Source organism: Lytechinus variegatus, chromosome 2 (assembly GCF_018143015.1).
Source record: "Lytechinus variegatus isolate NC3 chromosome 2, Lvar_3.0, whole genome shotgun sequence".
In the NCBI taxonomy this organism is placed as follows: Eukaryota; Metazoa; Echinodermata; class Echinoidea; order Temnopleuroida; family Toxopneustidae; genus Lytechinus; species Lytechinus variegatus.
Window position 1 is genome coordinate 23,758,537 of NC_054741.1, and position 20,038 is coordinate 23,778,574.

Below are 20,038 nucleotides of genomic sequence, written 5' to 3' on the forward strand. Positions count from 1 at the left end.
AGCAAATCTTTACACAGTAAAACAAGATGACAACCATCATAACCATAAGATTTATACACTGTTAAAAAAACACTGATTTTACAGAAAAAAAGAAGATTTTGCAGAAAGCAATAACAGAATCATTCTGTAAATTCATAAAACAGGAACTTTTCTGCAATTTAACAGAACAGGTCTGTTTAAAAACGGGAAAAGGGTGTTTCATTAAAGGAAATTTGCAAGGTTCCATATACACCAAATACCAATTTCCTGTAATTTAACATGATATAATGTAAGATTACGCAGTCTGGTAAGATTACAGGTGTTTTCGAGAGTCTGCTGCAGGAACTTCTTTTAAATTTTCTATCAGTGTATATTATGTTTTTCATCTATCATATTAATTTTCGTAAAAGTATTACTGAGGAAATGGAGGGATCCTCTATAACACATAGGTCTATAAGTCACGCAGGGTTTACTAGGTGCATGTGGCTGCCACAAAATAGAAGGAAAAAAACCCAAGAGGTTCTGTACCAGTCATCTACCTATCCTAGATCTATACCCCTAAACTGGAAAGAATCCAGTCTTTCGCAGTAGGTGTTATAGTGTGTTCACATTGTGGAACAAAATGTGACATCATAGCACCTTCGCCATGTTCACACTGTTAAATTGAGCACTTCAACAATGTGCATCACATAATCACATATATAGTCACCCATGTGTACACGCTGTAAACAGTTACACTGCCGAGGTGTCCACAGTGTGAAAACATCTTCACACTGTAGAATTTGAGCAATTTAACAGTGTGAATAGTATGTTCACATATAGTCAACACTGTGATCACACTGCATGTGGGATACTGTTCTTTCCAGCAAGGGACCCTACTATCATAATAATGCATAGATATGGCATGGGGTGGAGAGGAGAGGGAGGGGAGGGGAATGGTGGGGCAAGACAAGGGGAAGGAAATTGTAATTAGAATAATCTCCTTTGAGCCCAGCTAGCTGAGATTTTTTTTTCTTTTTACATTTGAAAGAAGATGCCAACATATAAAAGCTACTTTTAAAAGCTACTTTAAGGGCAGAGGTTTAACCGATATAGCCGGGTTGAAGGGGGGGGGGGGGATTTGGCAGCTCGTATACCGCTCGCATATGAGCTACAATGTATATACCATAACTCCTCTTGTGAGAGGGGAAATAGGGATTTTCGAGAGAGTCAGGGCATAATTCAAATTTCCGTGCATGACGTATAAGGTTTTACAGATGGTATTGGCGATAAGAAAAGTTCAACTTCGAAGAAAATATTTTGATGTTTTTCAAAAAATCATTGTCCAAAATGGCGGGCATGCTGGCTATGCCTACAAAATACATGATACCAATATGAAATATACCAAATAAAATAATGCCATGAGTAATTTGAACTTAAAACGAGTATTTTAGAAGAAACGAAACATTAGGCCTACATTAGCCTATAGCCTGTATACCTAAATTACCTATAACCTAAATTACCTATAATACCTAAATACATATAAATATCTAAATTACCTATAGCCTAAATACCTAAATTGGCCTATAGCCTATACCTACATTAGCCTATAGCCTATACCTAAAAAAATCGGCACATATCATAGCAAATATTTTAAAGGACTGAAACATAATCATGTTAGAATAATGGTTTATACTGATCGAAAAAGTTGCAAGATTTTTAATTGAAGTTTTCAATTACAGCCTTGACGAATTTTCTTTTAATAGAAAATAAACTTTTATATGAAATTTATACATAAAAAATAAATACATTCATACATGCATGAAAATAGTATTTTCCATTTTAAAATATTGTGTATTATGTTTGCCGTAATATGCACCCCCCCGAACTGTTTTGTAGACATTTTGCGGACGGGAGACTAAAAACAAAAATATCATCGCCTTCTCAAATTTCCTCTGAGATTCAATGCTTCATGAAAATTTCTCACACTCAAAATTGACCTGTATTACTTTGGTCTGGCTAAAAGCAAAATTATTGCAAGCAAATAATTTAAGAAGATAAAATTTTCCAGACTTACCAAGTTGTTATCCTCGAGAAATAATGTATCTAATCGGTATTCTGAAGCAATCCAGTTTGCTGAATGCCAAGTCACTGCAGTGCATCAACCTGCTCCAACACATCCAGGCACTCGAATGGAACCCCTTTCCGATCAGAACATCCTTTTCTACTTAGGAGAAAGATCAGTGTTGTCATCCACTTGTTTCATGCGTCATGTGTTATAATTCGACGAACTGAGTTCTTGCATGAGTTCAGAGAAGAGATGGCTGGTTATACGGATGCAAAGAGGAGATGAGTTCAGCATGACTTTGCGTTTTATTCCTTGCTTGTCTTACTCCCACCCCTCCCCCTCTCCCCTCTCTCCCTTCCCCCTCGCCCCATTTCCCTCCATCTTATTCCCGTTTCTCTCTTCTCATTGCAGTACGCAGGATATTTCCTCTCTTTCGTTGGAGTGGGGGTAGGTAAGAATGGTTAATCATTAAGAACTTACTAAGGTGAAGTGAAATTGCAATAGAATATTTTTTTCTTCTCCAATTTCAAACACACATTTATTTTCTTCCATTGGAGCGTTGTGGCCCAGTGGATTAGTCTTCGGACTTTGAAACAGAGGGTCGTGGGTTCGAATCCCAGTCATGGCGTAATTTCGTTCAGCAAGAAACTGATCCACAATGTGCTGCACTTAACCCAGGTGAGGTAAATGGGTACCGGTAGGAAGTAATTCCTTAAGAAGCTGTGTGCGCTATGAACGCCTAGATTAGCGGGTAATATAGGAGCGCCTTGAGCACCTAACAAGGTGGATATGTGCGCAATATAAATATCCTATATTATTAATATTTATCACAAAATATCATTTTTCAATATTGGTATGAAGTAGTGGATGAAATTTTGTTATTCATTTTATTTTATATATATTTTCACTTTTGGGGATATCGCTGAAATTAAATTTAGATAATATCTTTAAATTGAACATCGAATTGATAGAGGTGGTAACATCATAGGCTGATGAAATTCCCGGATTAATAATATTCCAGTAGAATATTAAATGCAAATGAACATTATTAACGAACATAATATACCAAACGTTTGGCTGAAATGGTATAAGGGAGTATAGGGGAAAAGAGATGTTCTAAATTTTCTAAATGAATAAATATTAATTTTCAAATCTTCGGCTGATTGGCCAGGAACTTAATATTGTGATTTGGAGCAGGGTCGGCGGAACGTATTTTCGTTTTGGGGCAAAGACAAAAAAGGGCACCTTTTGTCAAAATGGGCATTTTGGTGCAACGGATATTTTCACCATGAAATCACATCTGTGTGAATTAGATGTGTGTTTTGTAGTAATTAAGTTGAGGAAAGCATTTTAAAAGTGGTTTCTGGTTGATAAGATATCGTATATTTTGGCTTTATTTTTGGGGCAAGAAGGGGTAGCGAGCGAGCGCTTATTAAAAAATGTTCAAATCTGAAGATATAAACTCACTTTTTGTTAATTGTGGCGCTAATAACTGTTAAAAGGGCATTCTCTTGAGATGTTGCGAGCGCGAATCGCGAGCTCAAACTTTGGGACATTAAGACATGAAAATTAAAATTTTCCGAACAGTTTTTGTAATCATGAAAACGATATCTACCTAACTAGAAAATTAACGCGAGCTGATTTTTTTTTACCAGAAAAGGAAACTGTTAAAGACTGCATTTAGTGACTCATAGAATACATAATTATCTCATCAATCGAACAATGCAAGCGCGAGCTGAAAACTTGTGACCTAATCGGAAAAATGTACATTCTAGGCATTTTTATAACCAGAAACAGAGCACTTTCCAAAACAATAATTGATACGAGCACGGAAAACGAGCCAAAAATTTGTGATATTTCAACCCGAAAACTGAACATTCTATATAAGCATTTTCGTAACTATGAACAGGCTGCGAGTACCTTACTAAACAATAACTGATGCGAGCGCGAAGCGCTAGCCTCCCCCCCAAATCTAACTTAAAATGTATTATGTTTTACTTCAAAAAGGGCATTTCATTTATAAAAAGTCACATTTTATTTTGAAAAAGGACATTTTTTCCTACTAGGACTTTTTTTTGTTGGGGGGGGGGGGCGGGGGCAAGTGGCCTCCTGCCTCCTGGTTCCGCCAATCCCTGATTTCGAGCATAATTCATAAAAAAAATTTGGATATGGTTCGTTCTTTATACTCTCGAGTGAGTCGAGTCCCTATTAAGGTGTGACAGAGGTATATCCAAGCCACACTGTCAACAGCCCTACCGCTAGACCGGTACTAACTAATATGGTGATTCAAACAGCTGATTACACGCGCAGGAAACAAACAGGAAGACCATGACCCCCTGCCAAAAGGAGAATGACCTCCATCAACAGGTGCCTATCTAGGGAGAAAATGAGGATGATGCTCAACATCTATAGGCCTGTAAGTGTAAGGGCATTTCGAGTGGGGGAGGGGACTTTTTGTCACTTGTTATGGCACACAGGAAAAAAAAAGAAATTACAATAATTCAACCCCTCCCCAAGTCAATGGATCGAACATTGAGTTACTATCATAGGGGGCGAGGAACTGGGAGTTGCAGCCCCTGAACTTTTCAAGGATCGTGTTTTAAAAGTAATAATGACCATCTTATTTTCTTCTCTTTTCTTTTTTTTTTGCATAGCCAGCCGCCCCACCCCTCCTCACTTTCAAAACCGTTCTGTGGTCCATGCTGCCGGATTTGGGAGTTTGAAGGGCGTATAATGCTTTCATCGACCATGTCGACATTTTTATATGATTTCTACTTGCATCGTAATATGCGGACGGTGATGACCGGGGATGATGATTGATGAGGGGGGGGGGGGGGGGCTAGCTGTGCCACTTGTTTCGATTGAAGTCGAGGGATGGGCTGACTCATACTAAGGGTACTAATTTTCCCCGGTAATTTTCCCCAATTTGATTAGCCTGGATGATTCAATGATAATAGATTGTAAAAACTGGAGATGGGCTTTTACTGCGAGTGTGGGTGGGGAGGGAGAGAGAGGAAGAGAGAGAGAGGGGGGGGGGGGGGAGAGAAGGGAGGGAGTTTGGGGTATAAACTGGAGGTGCCGTGGCCGAGTGGTCTAAGGCGTCTGGCTATACATAAAAAGTCCGGGGTTCGATCCCCGGCCGTGGCACCGATGCCCGTGAGCAAGGCATTTAATCTACAGTGCTCTTTTATCCTGCTTTCAAATAAATGGAAATGCTATTTGCATTATTGGTTACTTGGTGTGCACTTGTTTGTTAAAAAATAAGGGAATTAGGGGAATCACTTTTCAGGTGTCTGATGTATGTATGTATGTATGTATATTTATATTACACCTGAAAAAGGGATGTTTTCAGAATATTATGGAATATACAAAGACAATTGGTAGGCCTACTTTGCAAATCAAATAATGCGAGCGCACAGAGCATGCTGCAAAATGTTGATATTCACACCTTAGAACAGACATTTTACAGAGCACTTATAAAAAATCAATTGGTAAATCAAATAAAATAATGAAAGCTCGATGTCCGAGCTGAAATATGTTGTATATTAACTTCATATCAGCCTATTGAGCAAGATATGTATCTCATCGAACATGCAATCCACTGACCGTATTTTATTCACTCGTCCTCCTCTTATTTTTCCTCTTCCTTTTTCCTCCTTTCTTTTTTTCTTTCTTTCCCCATTTTTTCTTCAATTGTTTTACTCCGCCAATAGATAGGGATAGGGAGCCCGGTCGCATCCGGTCCCCTCAGCCCCAGCCCCCTATGTATTTGACGTGTCTGCAAGCATATTCATCCTCGATTCGTCGATCTCATTGGCATTGGTATTTATCTTGTCATTTCGACAAGTCGCGAGTCGATGTCACCATCTTCGGTAATCAACTCACAAATCTAGCATATTGGGATTATTTATCCACTATTTGATATCTGTAGCAGTCTGCTGTCCTCTAAATCTGGAAGAGATATATTTCTCATTCTTGAACAAAGGCTAATTGAGAGTCATCGAGATCAAACTAACGAGTAACTAAAAAGGGGTTTTTAAATCGTGAGATTGTGAGTTGAAAAATAACCAGATATTTAAGTCATATACCAAGTGAGTATATTAGGTATAAACATGACGTCTTTGATTTTCTTTAGAATACGTAATCATTTGTGAAAGTAGAAATTCCGACTTCATATTTTCTCGTGATCAAACGAGTGCCCCACATATTCATAATTGTGTTGTTTGTCATGTCAAATTTTACCATAATGAATGTGCATGAATCCATGATCATGAATAATTTGTTTGAATTTGGATATGGTTTACCATGGGTAGTAATATGTTCAGTCTTTGTTGATTCTATCCCTAAGTTACACTACACTTCAGAACAAAATGTCATCTTTAAGATATCACCTAGGCCCACTCTAGGCGACACCGCAATACTTACCCGTGTTAAGAAACTGGGACTCCACTCACGCGCATTTGGGCCGCCCTAGCTTAGAACTAAGCTTTCTTTCCTAAAAAAAAATTATTCTTATGATTCAACGAATGTTATTTGATATATGATTACTGTTCAATCGGTACTCACCGGTTCTTTTCTTGAATTTTCTGCCAATTTCCCACGCTTCTGGCTACAATTCCGCGTTAATTTTTGTCGCCATAGACACCTGTTCATGCAACTTTATTTATAAATGGAGCGCCCTTTACGAGAGTTGTTAATGCCGCGGAGAAATCGTTAGGCATTTTGGCCTGTGTTCAAGGCGTAGCTGTTCTATTTTTTTATATGTGTGAGATCGAAATCACAGCGAGTAAACACTCTTCCATATGGAAGAGTGTAGGCCTATACTCGCTGTGATATGATCCCGATAGGGAGGCGCATCACCCCCACCCACATGGGCGCAAACCCCAGGGCCGGGGGACATGTCCCCTCACCCAAAATAGTAGGGGGCACATTATGAAATGTCCCCCTACTATTTTTGGTCATTTCGTTCAAAATCGAAATACTGGAAGAGACGATCTTACTTTTGGGATGCCCCCTTTTTTTGCTTGTTTGCTTGTCAAATTTCTTTTGGTCAAGATGACCTTCTTTAGAGGGTGATAAACCTTTTTTTGTTTGTTTTTTGCTTGTCAAATTTTCCAGCCCCTGGTCCCCCTACCTTTGGGGAGAGATTTCCGCCCTTGCAAGTAGACATACTCTTGATATTGTTTTTCGAATCTGCACGGGCGTCGAGGGCTGGGGATGAGGAAAAGCGGTGAGACGAGAAAAAAAAAAATAGAAGGGAAAAGGCGACAGAAAAAAGTGAACGAAAGAAAAATTAATGAAAAATAAAAGGGAAGAGAAAATGGGGAGAAATGTGATGGGTAAAAAAAATTATGGGAAAAGAAGACAGAAAAAAAGTGAACGAAAGAAAAATTAATGGAAAATAAAAGGGAGGAGAAAATAGGGAGAAATGTGATGGGTTACGTCGAGATTTCATGTGCCCGTGCAAAAAGAAATTAGCAGAGGTTGACATGTTGTCCGTTTGGGCAAATGCCTGTCTATTTCTCGGACTGGCGCTCGTGTTGCAAAAATTATTACCGTAAGCTGATGGAGGAATCACTGCTTCATGTATACCGACAGTGACAGGATTTAGCCAGGGGCGGATCCAGCCTTCGCCAATAGGGGGGGGGGTGGAATTTTTTTCAGCCATATTTTCCCCGATTGGCCGCTCGAATATGATTTTTGCCGGGACTTTTTTGTTTCTTTGAAGGGGTAGTCCTAAATGGTCACTTTTTAGATTTATTCTTATGAAACATAAATGTATAATACCATAACCCTTATTTGTATAATGCGAGCGGAAAGCGAGAGCTAAATTTTTTTGGAAATTTTATGTACTTTTTCCTAAAATTTTGAACATTCTGGGAAATGTTTGTTTTCCTGAAAAAAAAGATGTGTATGCAAGTTAATAATTACTACGAACGTAAAGAGTGAGCAGAAATGAAGTGATGGAAAAAGTATTGTTAGATACTTGCTTGCAGTTAGCCATGAAGACGTTACACATTTTAAAAAATCAAATAATGCGAGCGCGAAGCGCGAGCCGCAATTTTTTGACATTTTTATCTAAGGAATGGAAATTCTTAGACGTTTTGTAACTTAACTGAATAGGTATATAATTAAACATGCGAGCACAAAGCGTAAGCAAAAAAATTCGAGATTTAGACCTGCTGAACAAGACACTCTATTCAATTAGTATTGTAAATCATGAAAAGGATGAGTAAGTGGGGATCTTCCTTACATTAATAATGCGAGCGCTGAGCGCGAGCAGAAATTTTGTGTATACGTTTTGAACTGCTCAAAATTGTACCTGTTATGGACTGCTTGCATTTAGCCATGAAGACTTTACAAATTTCAACATTCAAATATTGCGAGCGCGAAGCGCGAGCTGAAAAATTTTGACCCTTTTTACCTGAATAATGAAATATTAAGCACTTTTTGTAATCTTGGAATGACTCTAAGTATTTTATTGATGCGAGCGCGAAGCGCGAGCGGAAAAATTCTGGACACACTATTCATGTTTTATCATGAAAAGGATAAGTTATTTATCCGCGAGTAGACACTTTTTGATATTGTGATCTGAAACTGGATAATGATTTAAATAGAGAACAATCTGCGTATCTGAATTAACGTGTGTTTTAGATTTCGACCTAGAATTTGGGTATTCTAAGTAACTTTCTTATCATGAAAATCAATAAAGAGAGCGCAAAGCGCGAGCTAAAAATATATGATATAACAAAGGGTGAATTTAAGCTCTGTAATGCAAACACTTTGTGGGAAAATTGTGAATTGTGATGGATCACAGTTCAAAAAGAGCTGATGTATTTTCTTATTATTACTTTGAGTTTTTACATAGGACCGGAACATTCTATGAGGGCATTATGTCATCATATGAAAATGATGACCATCTTCCTATTTCTCTTCCTAAGCATGAGAGCGCGAAATGTGTTAATATTATGGCCTGAAAACTGGACATTTAAAGCACTTTGTAATTATGCATAAGCATATCAATGCGAGCAGAAATCGCGAGTCGAATTTTTTGATAAACTGTCATCAAATTAGTTTGATTTAGAATTAATATTGGGATATACATAACCGACTAATCAAAATGCTAGCGTGCGGCGCTAGCTGATACGTTTTAACAATCTGACCTGAATAGGGAACTTTTTGAGAACTTTATGGAATACAAGAAAATAATAGGTACCTGAAAATTCAAATTTTGCGAGCACGCAGCGCAAGCAGAAAATGATAATGTTCAGACCATAACACAGACATTTTTACAGAGCACTTTTGTAAAATCAATTTGTAAATGAAACAAAATAATGAAAGTTCAATTTCCCAGCTGAAATATGTTTTGTATATTGACTTCAAAGTTTGATATTTCAAGCTCCATATTGAGCAAGATGTATGCAAATACCCTAAAAGACAATAAGGCGCGAAGCGCTAGCGAAAATTTTGTATCCTAACAAATAGATTTAAAAAAATATATTTTCAAAGTCTTCCCCTAATGTTATTTCATTTAATCATGTTTCTCCTCTTACGTTTGCCTTTCTTCTTTTCTCCTCTCTTTTCCCTTCCTTTTCTTTTTTCCTTTCTTTTTTTTTCTTTTTTTGCTCCGCCAATAGGGGGGCCCGGGCCCCTCAGCCCCCCTGGATCCGCCTATGTTAGCGGTTGTAGGTATAAATCACGCTCTAAAACTGTGTTCTTTATCAAAAAGCTGTCCTTCATATTCATTTTGTTCGCAAAAGAATATAAAGTTAATTTCAATCATTGTCTATAGTTATCCTGTTTATGATAAAAATACTTAGAAATTGGGTTAGGTTAGGGTTATCAAATTATCAGGGCAGAAAATATATTTTTTTTCTGAGTTTGCGCGTCGAGCTGGCATTATTTGATCTGTGAGATTATGTTTTTGATGACATTCATTGTATTCACATCAATAATTATTAAACATTGCGCACGCGTCGTGCGCCGCATGAGTTATGTAGATCAGGTGAATAACTTACCGCTACACACGAGCAGTTGCTCTATATATTCTATGTAATATAATATATAGAGCAACTGCCCATTTTTAATGGTCCATAATATACCCACTTTTTTCTTTTTTGGAACGAGTATGAATTTATCTACTGATATACTGAATGTACAATAAAAGTCATTATCATGTATTTCTTGGCATTTCATTTACTTTTTTTACCATAATTATATCACATACAGTAGCTGCTCGCATAGGCCTACGCCGTCACAAATAACAAAACAAAATCTCACTTTTTTTTCTTTTTTGGTGGGGGATGGATTTTCCATACGCATACGTACAATTTTTCAAATTATTTTTTTCTGCTATTTTCATAATAAACTTTAAATGATTTCGCCTTTGCACTATTATTTTTTTAAAGACAAAATAACAAAATTACATCTAGTCATCATCATCATATCATCGTCACCAACTTCATTCTCATCTTTATCACCACTACCACCATCATTATCATCATCATCATCATCATAATTGCCATCATCGTCTTTTTTTTCTTATTTTTTCTCCTTCCTACTTTTTTTCCTTCCTATTTTCCTCTTTTTAGAGGGGCACACCACGCCCCCCTCACTGGATATCCGCCTCTAAATACGTTTGTTGTTGTATATAAGTTGGCGGATGCCTCATGAAATGAAATAAGATAAAATAAGGAAAGGGAAACTAAGAAGAAAAAAAAGGACTGAGGAGAAGAAAAAAGAAAGCCAAACAAACAAGAAAAAACAATATCAAAATTTTGTTGTAAAGTCTTCTACGTCAGTTTAATAATTATGTTTTCAATGAAATGAGAACATAAAAAAATTGAAACAAGTAGGAAGGGCTATACATCGTAGCAAAGAAATAGAGGGAAGCTCCGAGACAATAAAAAGGGTGAGAAAAAGAAAAGACTTTGAAATACAACACGAGCATAATAAAAAATATGGAATAAGCAAGGACAAGTAGCTGAGGGACCCCCCCCCCCTCTCTCTAGTTATTTATGTATCAAACTCGCATACACAAGAATTTCTTACTAATCAAAATATTGCGAGCAAAAAGCACGAGCTAACATTTTTTTAAATATTCAAAACTGATAGAGAGACACATTTTAAACAATTCATGAATCATAATAATTATTCAATTAGCTTACCAATCGAATCATTCGATTGCGACAAATGATCTGAGAATTAATGTTTTTAGGAATTCATTAAATTAAAGCAAAGTATCTCAAGTTATAATAATTAAGGCGGGCGCAAGGTATCGGCTAATACACCGATAATTTTTTTTGGACATTTGAAGTATTTTCGGTAATCATGAAAAAGATTGATATTTCATGAAAGCTCAAATCCCGAGGAGGAATATTTTTATTAATTGACTTATTAAAAATATGTTCTAAGCCCCATTTAATATTTGATTATAAGTCGATGCAGTAAAAGCTGAAAAAATAAAGTATTTTGTGTTCCTCTATCATAATTATCTTTCTCTTTAACCCTGGTTCTTTTTTTTTCTGGGGGGGGGAAGCATTTTGGTTAAAAAAAGAGAGAAAAAAGATAATTGCTGGCTTGTGGACGGTAGTGGTAGGGACACCCCCGCCCCCCCAAGCCCCCCCCCCCCCCCCCGTAGTTACGCCAATATGGGACCAAATGATCCTACATGTCCGAGGCGAAACTTGTGCAATCAAACGTTATTTCTGAAATAAATTAAAGCTTGCGCTGTTCAACTTCAATCTCTTTCAGCTAAATTTGCGATGAACGCTGCGTTATGAAATATATAATTATCAACATCTGGCGAAAAGAATAACCGACCGATCACCTGACGAGAACGCGTATCACGTGATCTGCATATCAGGTCCGATCGCGAGTCAGAAGTGAAGGGCAACTGCCAAGAAAATCAGGAAAAAGTCGTCAAAATGTAAGTTCCCCTTCATTTCTTTCAATTTTTTGTTATTTACATTAAAGTTTATATCTCAATAAATCAATATTAAATTAAAAGTCTCAAATTTAGCTAGTACTTTTGTGAAAATTACAATAAATTTAAGTCCACAAAAAAATTAACCCAAAAATAGCACTGTTGTCGCCTATGAGGTCCATACATGTAATGTTTGGACCTCATTGGTACTAGGAGTGTCCTAGGCGTAGCGCCTAGGATTTTAGGAAGTACAAAGTCTCAAACTCACTGAGTCAAAGAAGACCAAATTTGTATAGATCTAGGCCTACTAGCATAACCTTGTTCATTGAATGAGAGCCTACTAGATAGTATTAATTTTAATCAATGACAGACCGAAAAACCAATGACTGCAACTTGCAAGCTTCATTGGGGAATGGGGATTTTTTTTTAATTCACCAGACATAGTCTAGTAAATTAAAACAAATATAATCCCCAATATTTCTAAAAATGAAAAACAGATTATCAGCGTATGGAATTGGGTCTTTTTGTATGGAATGGGGTCTTTTTGTTACAAAGTGACATAACAGAGTGTTCAAAAACTGATTTTGATTAGTACATATTCAAGTCTTTTAAGAATTGAGAGGCCCTAGCCTTCCATTCATTTAATAAACAAATTTGTGATAGGCCTTGTTTTCTGTTACTTGTTAGGAATCTCTGTGTGGGGGAAATAAGATTGGCAATGTTTGGATTATTTTATCTTGTTCTTGGCAATCTTGGGGATCGGCTTGGGGGAGCCTTTGTTTTTTACAGTCAGTTTCCACTACAACTACTGTATTCATCATATAACTTGGCTCTGAAGTAAATTGAATTCTTTTAATATCTCATATGAATTAAAAATAGAGATTGTTAAATGACAATTTTCTTACAATTTTACTTTCCACAATTATCATAGGCCGAGACAAAAAATGCTCAAAATTAGTTTTTGAGCGCTCTGGTGAATGAAAAAAATGATCGCCAAGTTACTACTGAAAAATAAATCACAACTATATGGAAAGTATTTTTAGTTACAAAAGTGATTTTTTTATTTTTTCATTTATTTTTTATTAAATAGGTAGGGTGGTTGCAGTGAAGAAGTGTAGCCTTCATGCTATCCATGGAAAGTAAAATAGAGTAAGAAAAATAGAGTAGTACACAAACTACGCACGCGTCTGTAACGTTGGCGAAGAACAATAAGAAACAAGATGGCGGTGTAAACATTGGGCAAGTCTCTTCCGTCTTTTCACAATATTTTTCTCATTTTTTGTAATGAATTCTTGTCCAAAAAATAATGAGAGCGTAGAAATGTCAGAAATGAAGTTTTATCTCATGTACATGATTTAGGGCTAGATCTTTTAGAAGGAAAGTAGAAATCTTGGGGGGTGAAAGTTTCAGGTTCTCCTGGGAGTTTATTCCAGCTATCAATGAATCTTTTATTGAAGTAATTAAATTGAAAATAAATCCTAAAGACAGAACTATATCTTTACAAAAGCAGTTCTTTATCAATAGAGGTTCAACTGATATTGGAAATGTAAACAAAGGAATGGATCCACTGTTAAAAGGATCTTTGTTAAGTAGCCATTTGCTCATTGCACAAGAGATGGTGAAAATATCTATACCACAATTTCAATTTATTTAACAAAATAACACAGTCAAGTTACAAAGTAAAAAAAAAAGCTGATACTTATGAATGTGCCAGGACCTCTGGAAAGCAGCCTATGCTTATATTTGAGGCCCTAAACAAGAAGGACTTGATCCTACCTGATGATATTCTCATCACCGTGATGATGAAATGTGTAGATATGGTCTGAGATGACACAAGATGTATCTGAGTGTTTGTGGTGAGCCACACGATATTGAGTGCACTTACAACCACCCATGATGTGCTTCCTAACATATCCTGCCAGATACATGTAAAGTTAATGTAGGATGTGATCATGAAATTCTGATGGCTCATTGAGTAGCTTCACAAAATTCTGCAATGCCTTGGTTATAAAGTGATGCTGTCAGGTTTGGTGCAACAAACCCTTTTCCATGGTTATTCTGAAGAATTGCCTACTTAAACTGCAATACAGTAGGGTTGTTGTTCCATCCACTGCTTTATCAAACGCGACAGAAAAAACATTTTAAGATTGTCATACGTAAACAGACATATATGCAAATGGATCTGTCAAACCAGACAAAAGAAAAGATTCTGACATATTTGACTCAATGGTGGTCATGAAGGCCAACCAGGCAGTTTCCATTGACTCTTTGTGAGAGGGTTTCGTGATGTATCTCTCAACTCTGTTTGGTAGGATTTGGTCTCCATCAGCTAATTCCTTCTAAAAGTTGGATTGGATATGTTTTAGCCCGTTTACCTTACATGACTTGGACTTCATGAAGTCGTATACATGTAGCTTATCAACGTTTCAGATGAAATCTGTGTCTTTTGGCTTCAAGGAAATTGTTGTATGTACTGAATATTTATCTTATGTTTGCCTTCTCAAAGAAAAGTGTATCATCAGCTACTGATGAGCTGAAATCCTGGGCTGCCACGTCAACATTTATTTTGTGTTTTTCCCACTGAACATCCATTGCCTTCAGTTTGATGTAAAGATTTTGTTGTACCTCATGAAATTCTTTGATATATGACCAAGATATTGCCTATCATCTTGGTAGATTGTGCCCATTGTTACTACGCATTTTCTCTCTAACTTCACTAGATGACATGCAGAGAAGAAAAAGTGCAAATTCTCTTTGGGAAGCAGCAGGTGACTTTAATATGGAGTCAGTTATTCTTCTTAGATGATGCATCACAATGATGATGCTGTTGACTGATATGCATATTACCCATCACACACTATACCATGTACTTCCATTCCTGCTTCATTGAGATAGAAAATCAGCTGATTGATGATCTCTTTGCTTGCATTGTTCCAGGTATGTGATCTACAAGAAGTATGCAATCTGGAATGTCCAACGATTGGTCAATATAACCATCATAAAGACCAGGGTCTCCATGGCAAATTTATTGTCGTTTGTTGGAAGAAAATTGCCAGTCGATAAATCTACCTTATTTGCCCGTCTTCTGTTACTTTATATGGTATCATTTCTGAATATCAAAATCTTACACAAACGGAGATTTTCATTGTGAAAAGGTAAAAATTATTTCACTTTTTATGAAAATTTTGCCATGTCCTGCACCCTGCAAAATGTTGAGTGCATTTGTGTTCATCTAATATATGTTTATCTAACAGATTGGGTTCGACCTAGCCACTAACCTGTCCTGTGGTCTAGTCGAAGCTGGGGGCCCTTGTTTGATTCCTGGCAGAGACATTTTTCAGGATAGTAGCTCTGGGGATCTACGCCTACCATTTTCTCTTTCTGCATTTCTTTCACAACATATCTAAATAAAGAGTTGCCAAAGCTGTTGTAAAACTATAATTTCTCACACCTGTATAATTTGTTTTATACATGTACTGAATCTAAGCATTTGCTTTGATCCAGCTGAGGCATGGTGACTTGTCATTGTTCGAAACTTATAATTAGTTTTATACATGTACTGTGTCTGTATCGAAACATTCGCTTTGATGGTTGCTTGTCATTGTTCTAAAACCAAAAAAGGATAAAATAATTGGCAAGGTTATAAATCTGTTTATCTGACTGTTAATCAGATTGGATTAGCCCTAGCCACTAACCAGGCTCTGTTGTCTGGTGGTTAAGGCACTGGTGTTATCAGCTGGAGGTCCAGGTTCAATTCCTGGCAGAGACATTTTTAGGCCTCACCAAGATTTTCAAAGGGGATAAGAACTCTGGAAAACTTTTGCTTAAGCTATGCCAACCATAGTTATCTCTCAGCATTTTTTATATAGAAAAGACACACATTCATAACACACGTATACACAGTACATCATGAAGTTGGCCGATACAAAATTATTCCCTCCCCTCCCCCTGCCAGATATGAAGAACAGGGCTTGAAGAACCTTCTATACCCCTGTCCTCTGTGATATCATGTCTTCTTGGGAGGATGCTGTGGACTACTTTCAGGTGTGAGCGACTTTCATGGTTTGGCAAGCAGTCAAATTCACTCTTTTTATTGCTCCTCTCCTGATGTTGATTCTACAATTCTATGTATTTTTTGTACTGATTTATATCGTCTATATTTTTATAATTTTTTTCCTTTTTCTTTTTTTGTATATAATTTAAATAACACTTCTTTGCCGAATAGGTCATTGTCTTGGCCAATTTCATTGCATTCTCCTAGATTCATCAATGTATTTCATTTGTCTTTTTTGTGTGTCGTTTTTCAGATCCAATAACTACAGTTAACAGGAAAATCAAAGTACAAACCAAACACCAAGGCCAAGGAAGATTTGATATTCTTACTGAGTTGGTTCAGAAGCTAATTCAAACATTTCCACAATCCAGAACAATAGCAGCATCAATAGTTCTGAGAATACGGATCAATGATCATTTGGCAAAATGACGAATGAAGACGTTACAGCAAAGAATACCCCAAGCATCGAAGCTGCTGAATGCAGACTGTCCGTGCACAGCTTTTCAGAGCAACTACTGGATCAAGAGATTTTCTTTCATGTGACCAAGATGAAGGACAGCTTCATGTTATGGATTGGAAAGAAGCCAGCGAGCTTGAAAAACTTTGCAGTTGCCATCAGTACTAAATTTGTGAGTCTGATTATTGGGTTAATATTGGTAAAAAATATCAAATTCACAGGTAACCTTGCACAAGTCAACTTTTCCATGAGTAAAATATTCGTCCAAATCAAACCAATTTTTTTTTCAGAACAGGGCCCTGTAACATAAAGGTTAGCGATTAATTGCTAATTTGAAAGAACAATTCTGACTGGTTCCTAGTCAATCTACTGAGCAAAATGTGCACGGACAATGAACTTGATAGGCCATTTCATTTAGGGATTAATCGCAGACCATTGTGTTACTGGGCCCTGATTAGGCAAGGAATGTGTTATATTCTTCTTTTAAGTCAACTTTCTCTTAAAAAGACATACAGACATCTGCACTCCCAAAAGATTTTGCTTGGGCAAAGTACTTCAGTTCATGGGAGCGTTTCATCAACATTTTTCATCCGACAAGTTGTCAGATCTGACAACTTTCATTGATTTTGATTGGCTGAGAAGCACTTTTACTATGTAACTGTCGGATAAAACAGGATTTGTCAGATAAAAAATCTCTAAGTCCTTTTATGAAATGCTCCTCTGATTGTGAGATTGAATAATGGGAGTAACCGGCTTATTATTAATACATCAAATAAATACTTGATGCACTTTCTTGTGTACTTTCTTTAGTACAAGACCTTCTGTAGTCTCATACTTATGTATTTTTTGTTTGTTTTATGCTCACAAAATCATCCAGTACTACTCTGCTTAGCATATACTTGGGAAAACTGGATGTTTTGCACTTTCTTAGTCACTCCTATTCATATCCAAAATCAAATTATCTTGTTGGGGTTAACTTGGCCTATTAATGGATTAAATCATGCTGGTTGCTCTTTTTTTCTCGCATTTCTTCAAATGCAGCTCAAATTAGAGTCTGTTGCTGAAGGATGCTGAAGGATTTTTTTTTAAGGGGACTGCTTTTCACAACTTACGTGTAACTGTCTAATTCTGCAACATTGGATAAGCTTTAATACTAAGATGAATGGAGATTTCCTGTTCTCTTTTTTTTTTTAGTTTCCCTATTTTTTTTTTTTTAGTTTCCAGGGCTCTTTTGATCATTTCAGGGGCAAAATTGCCCTCAGCCCCAGTGGCCGAAGGAGACAAAGCATTGGAGGGGCACAACATTGTTAAAAAACAATACAGTGCCCCTCCAATGCTTTGTCTCCTCCGGGTCACAGTCCGCTGCTGCTCAACCCCCATGTATTTTTCCCCTGGTTTGAGCCCATGACCATCTATTTTAAACTAATTACTATTCACAGAGCTGCCAACCTGATCAAGGACATTTCAGTATTTTTAAAGCTGAAAATCAGTATTTTGGTGAGGAAATCAGTATTTTCAAAGAAATACCATAGGACAACACATAAAACTGAAACTTGAGAAATCAGTATTTTGCATGAAACCATCAGAATTCTTCTAATTTTTCAGTACTAAATACTGAAAATCTGTACTACTTGGCAGCTCTGTATTCATCCATCTCCATGGAATAATACCTTTTCTAATGTCTGTTTTCCTTCACACAGAATAGTGAGCCAAGCAGTAGTATGTTAATGGGTGAAGTTACAGATGTTCAACCTACAACTCTGGCTCAAAAATTAGGTGAGAAGGATTCTATCTCAAGTCTTGCCCACTTCTTAAGCCCACCCGTTCACTACACGATTAGACTATGACCTGATTTTTTTAACATAATGGCATTTTGCATTGAATATGAAGGTTCCAAGCTGAAAAAATATTCTATTTAATTTTCAGCATAATGCTAGGAATACCAAAATTAGAATTCTTCATTGCTGCAAGCCTTGTGGTTGGAGTAAAGTCCAAATCGGATTCAAGTTGCAGCTGATGAAGAAGTCATTATAATTCAGAATTGGATTTGCATTTATTCTTGCACAGAGGCTTGAAATAGCTTGGAATTTGGATTTTGGTATTCATATCACTATTCAGAAATTTGATCATGAAGATTTTAGGTTGCAATGTGCTCATATCAAATGTAATTATATTTTCTTTGAAAATAGATTGCAACAGATCATGTTGTGTGCCATGATGATCATGACTTAAGCCATCTACACTTATTATTCCAATACCTAATATCTAAACAGGGATGGTGGATGTACAGGAGAAAGAGTAAATGTCTATTGCAGAAAAAGATTGCTTCCTATTTCGAATTTTTCAATTGGAGGCTAAGTAATGTAAGGGGGTAATTTCAAATTAAGCACCATTTTACTGAACATTTGTTTCAGAAATATTCTAATTTCTATGTAGGCCTATATATTTCATCAGCAAGATTACTCTGATATGATTTGATTTCATCAATTTGTAAAAAAAAATATTTCATATTTTCAAAATAGATTTTCTCTAGATCACCATTGTTTTTAAATTTTCTTAATTTTATTTTCAGCAAAGTCCACCGGCAAACAGGTCTTTGTGAGTTGCAATCTTCCTATGGCAGATCCACTGATGCTTTCCCTTGTGGATAAAAGATTAACGGAGGAAATGAAAGCCAATCCAGACAAATTCTGACCGAGACAGCAAAGACTGTGCCACAAGAGACATTCCAGTCCAGTAGACAAGCGGAATTATTTATCCTCCTGGATGGTTTCAGTACTTTTACCAAATACCTGTACATTTGGATTGTTTGAAATCATGTGATGTTCATGCGGCTGTACCAAAAGAGGGATCTCCTTGATGAGATATGACCTTTGACCCGAGCTATCTGATCATGAATGCTTGGTGCTGAACTTTCAAGAACAGAGTGTCGAGTTGATCAAAGGACTGTCTGCTCATGATTCTTTGCACGTCAAGAGAGACAGAGTGTATTCAGACTCGTGGAATCGGAAAGAGCCCCCTCCCCCGAAAGGCTTTGCAATTTCTAAATAGCCTTGGCTAGAATGTGTAAAATTCAAATTTCACAAAAGATTTTTCTAAAAGCTATGATTTATCAAAATAATGTAGTAAAGATGAAGTGATACAGTGGCACTATTTTTAAATCAATAAAATAATGAACACATTCTCAGCAAAAAAGAATACAGCACAGTTTTGTTTATTTCATTCTCAACAATTTTACTTAGACAACATTTACAATTCAACAGACTTCCTGTTACTTTATCTTTCTATGTAATCTTTAAAATAAAAAATACTTTAATGACTTTTAAAAAGCAAATTGAATTTTGACTTGGTATGCTGTATACTTTCTTTAATAGCGTAAGTTGTCACATGGCTCTCATACATGTGATTTCTCATTCTGGGCATTTTCAAATGGATATGATTAATACAATTAATCTCAGTCTATGGAAAGCCAATGATACCATCATCTAGAATGCACAATGTTCATTCAAAGCATTGAATAAAAGTATGGAAAATAGATGCCTGCTTTAAGGGACAGTGTATACATGTTATACATGT

The 20,038-nt window shown here is 36.6% G+C and overlaps 1 protein-coding gene across 3 annotated transcripts; it reads left to right on the forward strand.

Moving 5' to 3' along the window:
* The first annotated feature begins 5,845 nt into the window (after positions 1-5,845).
* Positions 5,846-19,785, forward strand: LOC121407630 (proteasome assembly chaperone 4-like). 3 transcript variants are annotated; one of them, XM_041598795.1, is made up of 4 exons: positions 5,846-6,117; positions 16,259-16,634; positions 18,163-18,238; positions 19,035-19,785. In XM_041598795.1, the coding sequence occupies exons 2-4, from the start codon at positions 16,431-16,433 to the stop codon at positions 19,154-19,156; spliced, it is 402 nt and encodes a 133-aa protein (XP_041454729.1). In that variant the 5' UTR covers positions 5,846-6,117; positions 16,259-16,430; the 3' UTR covers positions 19,157-19,785. The 3 variants fall into 3 exon arrangements, with proteins under 3 accessions (XP_041454729.1, XP_041454730.1, XP_041454731.1); XM_041598796.1 differs by having other exon boundaries at positions 6,050-6,077; XM_041598797.1 differs by lacking the exon at positions 5,846-6,117 and adding an exon at positions 15,824-15,995.
* The last annotated feature ends 253 nt before the right edge of the window (positions 19,786-20,038 follow it).

Bases quoted from the DNA above. Each gene is read 5' to 3' on its own strand.
- LOC121407630 (XM_041598795.1), top strand. From the start codon at position 16,431: ATGACGAATGAAGACGTTACAGCAAAGAATACCCCAAGCATCGAAGCT. The intron at 16,635-18,162 runs GTGAGTCTGATT...TCCTTCACACAG, and splicing joins TTGCCATCAGTACTAAATTT to AATAGTGAGCCAAGCAGTAG. The intron at 18,239-19,034 runs GTGAGAAGGATT...TTTTATTTTCAG, and splicing joins AACTCTGGCTCAAAAATTAG to CAAAGTCCACCGGCAAACAG.